We start from the raw sequence: 14,937 nt of genomic DNA, 5'->3' as shown, positions 1-14,937 counted from the left end.
GCTCAGGGGTCTCTCCCCAGCAGAGCAGTCCCTACCTTCACTCAGCTGGGCCAGCTCAGGGGTCTCTCCCCAGCAGAGCAGTCCCTACCTTCACTCAGCTGGGCCAGCTCAGGGGTCTCTCCCCAGCAGAGCAGTCCTTACCTTCACTCGGCTCACGGCCTCCTGCGCCTGCATCATGCGGATGTTTTTGGAGGGGTTGCGCTCCGAGAGCAGCTGAGTGGAGCCCAGGTAATTGGCTGCAAAGATGATCCCATCGATGAGGTCTTCGGGTTCACAAGGGCCTGGAACTGACAGGAGACATTTATTGTTACTGCCTTGCAAAAGAGTGGAGAAAGAGGAGACACTGAGTAAGGGACAGTGCAGTTTGAACAACCGTTTTAATACCGTTTTTAATGTGAAACAGGTGAAGAAATCTAGTGCTAAGTAAATTCTGGTTTTCCCTATAATTATTTCCCACAAAACCCCAGCACATTAACTGAACATACAGTATTTATAACATTGCACAATGGTTTGACTGTGGAATTCTATAGGAGAATAATTGGAAAATTCTTCCTGTGTTGCACTGCTAAACACATTAGGATTATTTACAAGTTTCAGAAATGCTAATAGGTACCTTTACCATAACTTTCTTACTATTTATAACTGTTACAGAGCATGAGCTAAACTTCTGTTCGAATACAGATTTGTGTTTTCATTTTTTTTTTTTTTTTTGAGATGTTTGTAAAGTAATAATGGCCAGTCTTCGCGAGCGAAGATTTGGGAAAGGTCATTAACCCTTCGAGCCTGCGCAGTGGATTTTTTAGGTGAGACCCAGCGTGCGCTGAACTGAGCCCACCCTTTAATCCTGAGGTTCATCTGCCGGGGCCGAGCAAGCTTGGACAGTGGCAGTGAGGGTCTCAGGACGTAGGTTTGTTTAGAGTGACCTTCTCTTAGATGGATTGCCTTACAGGGCTAACGAGCTCCATCTGCCCGGGGGGCTGGGAATCGAACCCGGGTCGCAGCGGTGAGAGTCCTGCACCCTAACCACTAGACCACCAGAGGCCCCACAGTCCCTAAACCTCATCTCTGGTAAAAATACTAATGAACAAAAGGCACAAAGGTGTACTTTGCTTCAACAAAAGTCCAGTGTGAAACTCAACAGTTAAGAAAGTCTGGGGAAAAAAGCAAAGCAGGCCTCTTGATACTGTTTAGTCATGTGTGAGGCCTGAATTCAGAGAAAGTTTTCTTTAAACCTTCATTCAACAAATACACTTGGTATTAATTACATTGTGACTTCGATGAAATTCTAACATTATCTTGCATTTTGCAAGTTGTTTCTTTCAAAGGATGCAAAAGGGGGCAGGGAGAACAGAATAAACCCTAGTATTTATATCATACTGGGACTGTGCACATCATCCTCTTCGTTAAGCTGTTAAGCTTTACATCTAACTTAAGTAGATCAATAAAAACCAGCCATTCCAGACTTTGGCTGAAATCTCTTGATAGTGAATATTTTTTGTTTCTCGACAGTTTTATAAAAGGAATTTGTTTTGAACTAGATCAACTTGCCAACTCCCAACACATTTCTGGAAGTATATTAATCTTGCGTGAGGAGGAAAATGACACCAAAAAGGAATATTAATTTAAAAAAAGTTTATTGTTCAGTGTTCAATTTATTTATAATCCATTCAATGTGGAAGATTATTATGCGGAGAAGGAAGAATTTATGGCATGCTGTTGCTGATTAAATGTACTGAAAAAGTGTTTCACACCTATAACTTTTAGTGAGAATTCCTATTCTTCATTTTCCCATTCTAATTTAGCAGAACTCTTCCAACAGAAAATAAACATGATTAAAAGAAGTGACTCTCCTCTTCAAGCAATACTTCCCTGCAGTTCACTGAATGAAATCAAAATGAAAATTCCACAAGAACTCCATTCCTACATCTCTGTTCCTCTTTGCTTTCATCTTTGTACCATTACATTTTCCAGCACATGGAGCATATATTTGATATGATACCTCTTCTGATGGTGTTGGTCATATGTTTTTTTCAGGCCTAAAACAGTCTCATACATCTCTACTTGATATTGGCACCTTGTTTCAAGGGTAGCAGAGAGGGAAATTAATTAAAGATGGGAATTCAATGTTAAGTTAGCAAAACTTCATTAGATAGCTGCACCAACACGCTCATTCAAAATTAAAGTGTCTTTAATTTTGTTTTCCTTCATTCACTTCAGGCTAAGTAAATCAGGCTAAATTGAATCCAGATTGCTTTAACTCTGAAATATGCTTACCCATATAATGTTTAAATCAGTTTAAGTAAACTCCTTCAGCAGGTAATTTAGATTAATTTTCTTGAAATACTTTGTGTCTGAAGACAAGTAAAATTCAATTCTTGGTGCAAATTCTAATACACTCATTACTACATCAAGCAAAGACCAAAACTCTAAGAGTCTGCAGGATTTGTCAACAAAAAAAGTTGTGCTGGCTATTTGAAATATATCCGTCCCTTCGTCTAACTCCTTTCCATCCCAAAAGCTCTGGATGAACGCAGGAGTTTGTTTTCTTTCCGTGATTCTGTTTCTCTTCAATTATTTCCAAGTATGTTGAATTTGTCCCACTTCTGGTGTATCTGTGCTTTGCACATCTTTAAGCAAGACATTTCTGTCTTGGTTTCCCAGTCACTGATAGGCTACACAACAATTCCTTCTCATGTCTTTCCTGTTTGGTGACAGCAGTGGTGCTTTTAACTAATTTGTATGAATAACTTCTTGAACATGGAAATAACCTAAGATGTTAAGCAATTTTATAATCCTAATGTTATTTATTGGGATTCTTTAGAGACTGGGGTTTTTTGGATGGATATAGTTTCATCATTTCTTCATGGCATTAAAAAGTGATTTTTTTGTGGAATCATTATACGAGCAGCAACATCTGCTACATCATATATAAATCAACAATGTAAATCAGCAATGTAAGCAGTTGTCAGGTAAAATAAGACATCTGTGGGAAGGGTGGAATGGTACTGAAAATTTCCAGGGTCAAATTGGGTTACCTGAGTGTTTTCTTCCCTTATCTCTGTCTGCTTTAAATAATACAAAAATGCAGACTTGGCTGAGGTCCCAGCTCATCAGAGCACTTAAGCACGACCTTGACTGCAAGCATGTGTAAGGCTTACTGATGAGGAAGGGAAGGAGGAAGAGATTTCAAACTTGAAGGTTAGTTTGATATCAGCAAAGATTGGAATTTTATGTTGAGTATTGGTGCTTAAACATTAGGTAACTATTTCTGAAAAATCTAAATTTCTGCACCATCCTATCAATGTAATAGAGATTACTTGGTTTTCTGCTGATCTATTAATGCAACAAGTATAAACATATTTCTAGACCAAGTAGACTAGGTGTAAACATTTTAAAATTAACTTTTGTATTCATAAAATAAGAAAAATACTCAGTAATTCAGTATAACTGAATTTAATAACCATTTAATACATATTTTTATATCTATCTAAAAATAATGTGTAACCCAAGGATTCAGACAGTATTTAGAAACTGCACTCAGAGCACTGAAGCACCTTCAACTTCCTGCTGCCCTATCACACTCCATAAAGTCACTGAGGGCTTGGGATATGTGGCACTGCAGCATATTTTGCATAAGGAGTAAATGGACACGGTATAAGTCACCTTTCAGAAAGCCTATCTACAACTTCCATATTTTGGCTGATTACTTTACTTCATCATATTTGTTACTGTGCAAGGGTGATTTCTGGTGATACAACAGAGAGCAATAAAGCCAGAACCACTGAACATGGAACTAATTACCACTACAAGCACATAGTGGTATCACTATTGAAACAATTCCAACAGCAAAAGGACACATTTCCAACATTTTTGTGCCTGTTATCTATTTTTTTTACGTTCACGTGCATATGAAAGATATTATGTATTAACAGAGACACAGATATAGCTCCTGTAGTTAAGGAGTCACGTTGAAAGTGCTTTAAACACGAATATCAATATAACCAGAAGATGTTTGTGGTATGACTGTCAAAGCTCAGGGAAGAACAGCAGTGTTGGCTGGCAGAATCTTTTTTAACGTGCAGAAGGGTCTCTACATACAAACTAATAATAAAACCTGTGATTTTCTTTGAATTCAGAGAGCAGTCATGTAAGCTATCATAAGCTCCTAGTGGGCATGTATTTATTTGTGTTAGACAATGCCATATAATACCGGCAACAGAGAAAACCTAACAGACAGCTTATTTTCACATGCTGTGCAACTACAGGAAAAATCAGAGAAAGCAAAATGATTGAACTAAAAAGAAAGGTATTATGCTATGTAAAAGGGTATTCTGACCCCTTTCCAACAGAGTACTGAGATGACTGCTATGGAAAGAAAAAGACATAAACTTTTTATCCAAACAAAATTAAAATGTGCAGTTACATCTGCAAGTGCTGCAAGGGGTGAATTCTCCAGCCTGTTTTAGAGCTCCACGCTGGCCTTGCTTTGTGGTTGTCCACTGGACAATCAGCTCATCACAAAGTACCAGCCTGCTTTCTTGTCTCTGCCCCCCCGTGGAGAATGCATTTGAATTTGCCTCTATTTAGGGCCCGTTAGCCAGTACATGCCAAGTGTTCCATGTAATGTCCCTCAGATGTCAATCTCAAGGGACAATCTCTGATCTTTCCATTTGTTCTAGCTCTTTAAGGAAATTACTGAAAACAGAAGATGCATGTCAATCTGGTGAGATCAGGGACTAAAAGAAATATGTATTGGACACTCCAGTATTATTCTAAATTGCATTTTTTCCTGATTTGAGAATGGCATTAAAAATTTAAGTTTTATGGTTTCTATTGTGTGTGGTCATGGCAGATCTAAGGGGTTAGATCCTTGGACGTCTCCTACTGTTGTTTCTCACTTCACAGTGTAGACAGTTCCTTTGCAGGAAGAGCTCTATGCATTTCCCCCATAAAAAGTTCTTCAGCTGTCTGTGAATCAGAGAGTGATAATGTTTTTCAGTACAATCCTAATTTAATTCTGTCCACCTTCTTGTGTTAATAAATTGACTTATTTTTCTTCAAACAGAATATATGTAATAGCAGTGCAAAGGAGATTGAAAAAACATGTAAAAGCATTGCTCTCCTAAACAGAGGACCGGATTACCGGCTTTTTGTCAATTCAGGAGAACCTTTCCATTTGTGCTGACAACTGAGATTTCCAGAGTGCAACAATGGGCCATAAAGAACCCAAGGCTCTATATGTTCATAACTCTCCACCCTGCTGGGGCCCACTGTTACCACCTTTTCTAACCCCTTCCAGATTTGTAGTTGTCTCCATCTTCACTTGAATTTTTCTGCTCCTCCTTTTTATCACCACTATGCTCCCATTGCCATGGGGAAGCATGAAAATGTTAAATACCTACATACCTCAACTTCTCAGTTTTCTGAAAAGTTTTCTCTTGGGTTTGATTGGTTTTTAGAACTGTGATCTTTAATATATATTAAAGTATTTGCTTTCACTTTGTCCTACTTTAACTATGGATGATGTCAAACTTACCATCAACAAAACTTGGAAAGGAAGACACTTTCTTTGTCTGTTGAGAAATAAAAATGGTATAGTTGTAACCAAATAACTTTCACACAATGAAGTGAATTCATATTATATTTAAATAGCTGACCACTGCCACACAGCCACTATTCAGCACAGTGAAACACATTACATCACAGTCATGAACCCAACCTAACTGTTACAGAGTGTACCTGGAATCTATTTTAAGCAGATGCCAACACACAAAAAAATAAAGGAGGCAGGGTAAGATCATGAAAATGATCTAAGAAGTCAGCTGTCAAATGAGCAATACAAACCAGCAATTCCCAGTCCAATAATTTGTCCAGAGATCACATTGCCTATTAATGATATATCAATTTTCCAATTAAGAACATTTAAAAAAGCAAGATTCTGGGTCAGTGAATAAAAAGAACTGCCCCTGACTGCACAGTATACAGCACTACACCTGATCCTAGCAGGGGCCACAACAGTGCTCTTTTTTTACACTACTGTCTCTATTCACAATAAACAAATACAGTCCTTCCATTCCTCATCTTTTGCCAGTCTCCTCAGTCAATCCTGTTTCCAGGAAAGAGGCTGATTTCTCCATTATGGGAAAAGGCTTTAGAAATGTGTCTCTTCATTAATATAACAGGCTACAGGCTAAATACGTTACGTTTTCAGACAACAGACTTCTGCTTTTAAGTCTGAATATCATTCCATTGTGTCTCGCCTCAAGCATAACTCACTCTGCTTTCTTAGATGTCTTTGCTCCAGCCCTCAGTGACAAGAGCAGGTCTGTCTGTCACTGCATCTCTTCACAGCTGAGCCAGGACTGACACTGGGAGTGGGTGGGGGAGGAACAGAAGACAATTTCTTCTTTATGCTACTTTTGCTCTCCAATAATCCAAAAAGAGAACTCCTGAAGTGTTCTCCCTATCTCATCAGAAAATTTTAGACTTGAGTACATGCCATGTACAGTTACATAAAATGAATGAGGCAGCAAAAATTCATGGGTATCGTTCAAAGACTTTTCAGAGTAGGCAGACATGGTATTTACTGTCAGCTCAGGAAAAGAAACAGAGCCTAAGTATGAGTGTGTGAGAGGGAGAAAGCTGACAATCTGATGCCTGCTTTCCCTCGTGGAATGCTCAGGAAGGCAGACAGCAGGGAGGCCTGGCAGCCCAGGGTACCTACCTCAGGTGTGTTATTATTGTCAACTGGCCCATTGAGGTCTGAACGCTGCTGCTTCCTTGGCTGTTCCAAACCATTGCACATCTGAAAGAAAAAGGAAAGGATTTCAGATCCTTTTGTTTTCTGAAAAGCTTCAAAACATAAGTGGAAGTCAATGGTGCAAATATAATTAGAAAATTCTCACCAGTTTAAATTTACTTAAAAAAATCACAAAACACATATGAAACTCTATTTAGCAAACTCTATTTAGCATGTTCTCTATTACTTATCTGTAGTTATTTACGTACAATCAATATTCATTACTGGTACAGAAATATGAAAATGTGATATAACAGTATTTCCTATTGTAATTTAGCAAATATTAGTTTCATACAAAAATGTTGTGTTTACTTAAAATAAAATACCCACTTTGATAATAAGACACTTCAATTATCATTAAGTAGCAGTTATACTACTGATTTAAATTTAAATAATTTTAGTTCAATGCAAATTTTTCACGTGAAAGCGAGCCAAATGCTGACATGTTCAAATTATTCAGAAACCAAAATCAGAATTTTTACATGTGCTCATTCTCAGTACCAGACATAATCAAAATAGTCCTAACAGCCATCTGAAAAACAGAATTCCAGCACTGAGTATAGGATCCTGTGTTTGTGGGAGATGCTTCTCGGCATCTCCTTCCTTTTGGGGCAAGTAAATCTACAGGATGCTGGCAGCACAGCTTCAGGCTTCTGAAGAAATGCAGAAGAGAAAAAACACAAGGAAAATACTGAGGTTTTTAAACTACAGAACATGACTTTTTTTTTCTAAGTTCCAGTCGTCACAGGGGCAGAATTTCTTCTCCCCTGACACAAGTCACAGAACAGCAGCACCCAACGCAGGGAGTGCCCGTGTGAAGTTTGCATGACTCAGATTTTCAGTGTCAAAAATCTGGAAAACCAAGGTGATTTCTGGAACAAATTTCAATGGTTTAGGATATTTCATTTTCCTTTTTTCTCAGTTTCCCCATTATGTATAAAAATGAGTGCCTAAATGTCGTCGTAAAGCTTCCCAAATAAAAAGTTGTATCAACAACTGTGCAAATGGAAAACACTGAGCCTGCATTATTTGAAAGGGTCAGTCTGAACATTAAATGTGAACATAACTCCTTGTCTTCTGACTTTCAAATACAGTATATAGCTGTAGTGAAAGAAAGTCTTTATGTTCATCTCTACACAAAGTACTCCCTATGACTAACACTTAGTCAGCTGAACAAAATATACTAATGAAGCAAGCACATTAGAGCTATTAGCTCAGTAATGATAATTCTGAGGTAAAACAACATACACAAACCAAAGATTCACCCAAGTAGTAAGCAGGAATTTAAGAAAGAAAATACCATCTGAGACACACACAGAGCACCAAGACTCGGGAACCCACTGACTAATGCCTGTCTACTTGGCTGTAGCAGATGAGAACTTCCCATATCCCTGCCTATAAACATTACTCTGTTTGAGACAAGACAAATCTAATTATATTGCATGGCTAAACTAATATGGAGCAATCTGTGTTGATGTGCAGTGAAATACATTAATGAGGTAAACAAATATCTAGAGGGCTTTAAAACAACAAGCATAATCATTACACATTATTCCCTAAAATAGTAGGATTTAGATTAAGTATCCTTTAAGCAGGGATTATGACATGGCCACAATGAAGATACACTACTGTAAACACTGACAGCAAATATATTAACTCCAGTATGTACAATAGAATGTTAATACTTTTAAAGCACTGATAGTTTTCTGATTAGCATACACTTGACTAAACTGAAAATGCACCTGCATATAAAGAAAGAATTGGTTGTCTGCTTTTGTAAGCATGGTCTGCGTGCTGTAACATTACTGCAACACGTCTCTGTCACAAATCTGACATGCTGATGGACTTATTCAGCCCTGGGGATCATAACACCAATCGTGCTCGTTGGTAACCGTTGCATATGTAATTCCATCCAGTCCTAATAGAAAATATGACTAAACACTTGGAGGACCTTTCAGTTTTGATTTATACATAGATGTACTTTACTGGAGCTCCTATTTTCAAGATTTTAGGAATATAAACAAGCCTTATTTGTTTATTGTTTCCTAGTCACATATGCAGTAGATATGCTGTTACTGTGTATTGTCTGGTTCCAAAGAGAAGTCTGTGGAGTGCATGATGAGTTGGGATTAATCACACCACCTTCACAAGGAACATAATAAAAGTTTTTCCTTACTATCTGGTGTCTGAAAATGAAGGCCATTTTTTTCCCCAGAGTTTTGCCTGTGTGTTCAGGAGCTCCAGGCTAATTACACAGCATCTCCAGTACAAAGAATTCTTCCATGTCCTTTAGGCACATCTGTGCACACAATATGTTCCACCTCTGGCTGATCTATTAATGCTTTTCTATTTAAAAATGCTGCAATGTGGAGGGAAGGGTGCCACTGTGAGTGCTTCCTCCAAACACTGTCAGGACTGTAACAGCACATTATTGAGGCTGGAGTGCAGCACAGCCTTCAGCAGCAGCACAGGTGAGGGGAGCTGGGCCTGAGACCTTCTGTGCCCAGGAACTGCCTGCAGCAAGAAGGACAAGGAGAAGGGCTTCCCTTGCATTCCGTAAGACTCACAGTGCCAAAGGACACAACCATGCAGAGCAGGCATGGCTGTACCTCCCATGCACAGGTACAAACCATGGAGTCTTGGACTTATGGAAGGAGACACTTCTAGAGCAAGGATGAAGGGACTGCTTTGGAGCTTCTTTATGGTCTCATTGTGAGTAAATGTAAATTCCGTTACTCAATGTGGGCGGGAAGTTGGTTCATGCTCCCAAATGATCTAACCAACGCCAAATAAATTATCATATTTGATACTTCTTTCTTCATGTTTCTTACAGAATTTCCAATTTCTGCTGTTGGTTTGATTGTTACGATAGCTAGAAAAATCACATTTGTGATAATACCCTTATAAGGTATTATAAATAATTTATACCCTGACTTGCTAATTAGAATAGGACCAGAAATCTGGAATTGACTGCATATTAACACAGAGATACAGCTATGTTAAAAGTCTCTCACCCTAGGATAAGATTCTGATAAGATTCTGCAAAGGAAAGATATAAAAGCATTAAAGGTGTAGTGTTATTAATACTTTTGCCTCTGAGCAATACTTAGACTGCCTAAGTATCCAGCATCACGTGAAGGAACATAAAGCAGAAGAAAATGCTATTGTTAGGCTGCGAGGAAAATGAGACTGCTTCTTTGAGGGCACCAAAGCATCTATGGAAATCTTACCACAGCACTCACGGAGCTCCAGCCCTGGTCTGATGATTAATTACCAGGCCTGGGGCCACTTGGGGCCTCCTCCTCCCACCAATCTTGCAGCACCCAGACCACCTTTATAACCCTCCCTCAGTCACAAACAGCCCTCCCCTCCAGCTCAGAGGGGGCTCTGTTTCTCCACACTCCTGTTGTTTCCTCCAGTGTAAGCTGTTCAGCTTGGCAGCCAAAAGCTCATCTCAACACCACCGGTCCTCCTCAAAGCTGCCACCTGTGATCCTGAATGCTGCTGTGGTGCTCAGCACTTTCCTGCTGGAGAACATTCTGCTGGAAAGCAGCAGGATAGTCCCTGTCTTAATTTATTCAGAATCTGTCTCAGAGAGGAGCGCAAAGGCGTGGTAAGGCTTTATTACTATGTTTAAACATTTGAATAATGAGGCTTATGATCCATACCTGCCCATCCTTTAGTAGCAACGCTGTTTAATATTATCAAATAACATGTTCAGAGATTAGTGCACTGGCTTACATCTTCTGAAATTCATCTTGAAGACAACTAAGCTTTTTGGAAAAGAGATGTCTTGTGGTAGGTTCCAATTGAAAAAGTTCCTTGTGGTAGGCTTTAACAACAAAAAACCCCAACCTTCTTGGGAAAGAGATGTTTTGTAATACATTGACTAGATTCAAAAGTTACTTGTTGCACAAGGAAACCAATAAACCTAATCAGCTTGTCATCCAGTCTGCTGTCCCTCTCTAGACAAAATTAAAGTAGTTATTACCTTTGCCACTTAATGACAAAACTTCATTTTCTAGTTACTGTGATGTTATGTTGCTTTCTGAAGACAGTTTATCGTCCTGGTGTTTAACCAGTACCATGTCTATAGAAATGCATCAAGATGCATCTAAACCATCTGAATGAAGAGACGGTAGCCCAGGAGCAAGTCTATTATGGCAGTACTATTTCAATGAAATTACACAAGGAAAATAACCTCTCTCATAAATGCTGGTTATGTGTAGTAGGAATGGCTTAATGTACCTTTACTGAGCTGCTGAATCAGTTATCCTTAACATCAGTAACACACTACTGCAGTAGGAGCAATTTGGCCCAGCAAGATACACTTAAAATATAGACTCTGAATGAGGTAGTTCTTGACTAGCCGAAGGATTTCTGATTATGATAACAGGAAAAGGGGTCAGACCTCACACTTTGTTCTCTCACAAAGATTCCGTTACTTATGTGCTAATTTAGCGGTGATTCTAGCACATGTCAGAAACGAAGAGAAAATATTTGTAAGGAGTAGTTCAGTAAGCAAGTCAAGTTACAGTACAAACTGGCACTGTGAAAAGAGGAATCAGAGTAAGTTGAGAGATCTAAGCATTCCACAAAACTATTTCAATACCCTATCAAATTTCAGTGAACTTTAAAATAACTGCCAATTTATTTTTACCACCTCAATGAACCAAGTTTTATTTGCTTTGTCCTTGCATATATTTAAAATTGAGAACCAGCCACGATAAATTTCAGAGAAATAGCTCTGCTGAATGGTACATTATTATGTAGGTGTAATCTGGAGTGCATGCTGTCCTCTGCTTTAAACTTCTCAGAGAAGAGTCTGTCACTAATGCATCTTTAGGTAACAGAGATTGATTTTGCTGTCCACTGGTGTCAGGAGCCAACTGCTAAAAATCTGTGACTTAGCCAGTTAGCACAGAGAAACTGGTTTTGTTGGAGAATGTTTGGACTGTTTAGCACTTTTCAGTAAATACTTGGTAAGTTTGGGAACTGTCACTCAGTAACAGCTAATAGGAATTACTAGTTCTGCCCCACAGCTGCCTAGAACACATAGGAGAATGCACCAAGCTTTTTTAATACTCTTCATTTACACCCATTTATGTTTGCTACAAATTCTATCAAATGTATCCCATAATATTCAAACTGAGTTCCAGTAAGACATTCCTAAAACACAGGTTTTTTTAAACTATCATTTGAGCTGCTTCAGACTGTTCTAATGGGGAAATTTCTTAGGGACAAAAGAACAAAACAGAAACAAAAAAAGATGATTTTTAAAATTTTCTTTCACAAATTATTTTAGTAGTATTTTATCTGCCTTTGGATGTCCATGTTGAAGTATTACAGTATAGCCTATATGGAAATTGTGAAAGGAGGCTTAGCACTGCAGAAGCTCGTGGTGTCCCTACCAGGGAAGTTTGTATAAGCATATTTGGTTTGGTTCTCAAATGTATCACAGTGATATAAAAGTATGATTCAAAAATGAGAAGCAATAAGATTCACATGCCACAGGCAGCATAATTAAAAAGTAGACTTCCCCCTAAGGTCCTTCTTCTTACTGGTGATAATGGCAAATCCCTGCTTCTTCAAAGGGATATAGGTGGGGTAGGGTGTTGGTGCTATTAAAAACATTATCTTTTATTGTTGGGAAATAGATCTGTTTGAATAGGGTAGGAGAGAATACACATTCTCAGGACTCTGAAATCCACCTAGAGGAGACATTAAGAACAAAGGGTTATTAAATGGTCAGTGCTCAAGTGTTGAGTCCCAGAGTTTAGTCCCCACTGAGCAAAGGTAGCTCTCAGCCATGGCAGTGTTTCATAGAGGTATGACTGCAGTTGGGATGAACAGACTGAACTCTGCCACACAAGGTTCCAGAGAGGAGCAATTATTTAACTGAATTGCATTAGTGCAAAAGACATCTTCCTTTGTATTATTTCAGCTGCTGTCCAATGTTTTGCTAACTTTTTTTTTCTTCACTGCTTCTACTGATCTTTAATTATGTTGCCTGACTGTACAGGTTAGCATTAACTTAGCATTGGTAAAATAGGCAATGCCATCGTTCTTTGCATATGTCTTACGGGTGCAACAGGAGAAACTCAAGTTCCAAATGCTGTCAGGGAATGGCAGGATGGGCCTGGGCCTGCCCTGTGCCATCCTGCTTTGTGGGGAGGAAGCAGGACAGGGTATGTTGCACTGAGCTGGGCTGGAGACAAGCTTTTTGTGGTTCAAGCTTTGGTTTAGACCAGGCCCTCGCTCATAATTTGTGCACTACAAGTGCTCATCTGCAAAAAGAGATTACTCTCATTTTTCACTTAGTTCCTAGGTTGATTATTAGTGTGCCAAACCAACAATATTCTAGCTAACCTTGAATCTGTGCAAGTGTAACAGCATTCCAAAAAGGAAAAAAACTTAAGTGAACAGCAACTACTTTTGCACAGGAATACCACATACACTTATAATTTCTGGTCACACTGTATGCTAGTGCCAGTTGAACGAGCCATTCAGTTCCTCTTCTTTCAGCCAAAGATAAAAGACCTGTCTGTTAATTCATGTTTATGTAACAATAAAAGCTGTGTTAATTCAGGATATTTACATTAGTAGGTTGTCTCACCATACTGAACTTCTCTGCTAAAGGTAAAACATATAAAATTAAATTAGAAACAAAAAAAGAAAATTTCTTCATGCATCAGATACTTTAACAATTGGCTCAGTCTGAGGTGACCAAGATGTCAGAGGGCTGTGGGGAAAACTTCTAGCTTGGGGAAGTTGTTAAATTTGAGTTGTGAGAGAACACCCAAAATAGTCACCTTCAATGTAATGTAGTAATGATGTAATGCCTTTCTTTAATAACACAAGCATGGAAAACTGCAAGAAACAGGAGTTGTGCTGAGCAGTGATTTAGAGCAAATATACACACTACACGTATCCTAGGTTTGCCTCACACTTGTCTAGTGCTAATCATCCTCTTCTGCCCGTCCCTGGAGGTATTGCAAATAAAGGCTCAAACAAGCCAAGCTCATGTATTGCCCAAGTTTTCAAGCCTGAGCATGTGTATGTAAGACTGGAGACTGACCCACATCGAAAGGCAAATGACGTGCTTACTTTGGTTTTCATTCTCTGTAGATTGTTGGGTCTTTCTTAAAAGTGACTACTGTTCTCTGGTGCAAACCTAGCAACTGGAAACTTTAAAATTGCATTTTTAAACCTTTAAAATTTGCATCAACACGGCCAAGTCAGATATGGCAATGCACTTTCTGAGCCCTTTCTGATAACTAATGGTGTGAAACAAGGCTGCGTTCTCGCACCAACCCTATTCACAGTCTTTTTCAGCAGGATGCTCCAAAGGGCCACAGCAGACCTCGATGATCAGGACGGTATCTACATCCAATACCGTACTGATGGAAGCCTATTCAACCTAAGGCGACTGAAGGCCCACACCAAGACCTTAAATCATCTTGTCCAGGAGCTGCTTTATGCTGATGACGCCGCCCTTGTTGCCCACACAGAAGCAGCTCTGCAGCGTTTAACATCCTGTTTTGCAGACGCTGCCGAGCTCTTTGGGCTGGAAGTCAGCTTAAAGAAGACAGAAGTTCTCCATCAACCTGCACCTCAGGAAGTCTTCCATCATCCCCATATCACCATTGGCCAATCAGAGCTCAAATCAGTCCAGCAGTTTAATTACCTAGGCAGCCTCATCTCCTCGGATGGTGAGATTGACGGGGAGATAGACAACAGGTTAGCAAAGGCATACAGTGCCTTTGGAAAACTCCATGAAAGAGTATGGCGTAACAAACACTTGAGGAGAAGTACAAAGATCAGTGTTTACAGAGCCACTGTGCTGTCTACTCTCTTGTATGGTTCCGAATCATGGGTCATCTACCGCCACCACCTGTGTCTCCTAGAACGCTTCCATCAATGCTGCCTCCGTTCAATCCTAAACATCCACTGGTCAGATTATGTGACCAATCCATCTGTTCTGGAACAAGCAGCAGTCACAAGCATTGAGGCCATGTTGCTGAGAACACAGCTGTGCTGGGCAGGGCACGTCTCCAGGATGAAGGACCAACCACCCCCTCCCTAAGATCCTGCTTTATGTTGAACTTGCCACCGGCTGCCGCAAGAGAGGAGCCCCG

General features: G+C 39.5%; 1 protein-coding gene across 3 annotated transcripts in view; it reads right to left on the bottom strand.

Annotated features, from left to right (window-relative positions):
• The window catches only part of APBA2 (amyloid beta precursor protein binding family A member 2), a 98,105-nt gene that overhangs the window by 24,827 nt on the left and 58,341 nt on the right, over positions 1-14,937 (bottom strand). For all 3 annotated transcript variants that reach the window (XR_001878239.1, XM_017835917.1, XM_017835918.1), the window contains exons 3-5: positions 6,725-6,805; positions 5,537-5,573; positions 142-287 (exon numbers count right to left, since the gene is read on the bottom strand). Coding sequence is in view for 2 of the 3 variants with exons in the window: in XM_017835917.1 (XP_017691406.1) it covers positions 142-287; positions 5,537-5,573; positions 6,725-6,805 (264 nt within the window). In the remaining variant the exon portion in view is untranslated. The remainder of the gene's footprint in view (positions 1-141; positions 288-5,536; positions 5,574-6,724; positions 6,806-14,937) is intronic.

Source organism: Lepidothrix coronata, unplaced genomic scaffold, assembly GCF_001604755.1.
Source record: "Lepidothrix coronata isolate B3197 unplaced genomic scaffold, Lepidothrix_coronata-1.0 Scaffold266, whole genome shotgun sequence".
Classification (NCBI taxonomy): Eukaryota; Metazoa; Chordata; class Aves; order Passeriformes; family Pipridae; genus Lepidothrix; species Lepidothrix coronata.
The sequence above is the reverse complement of the archived record's forward strand: the minus strand, read 5'-3'. Positions and strand labels throughout refer to the sequence as shown.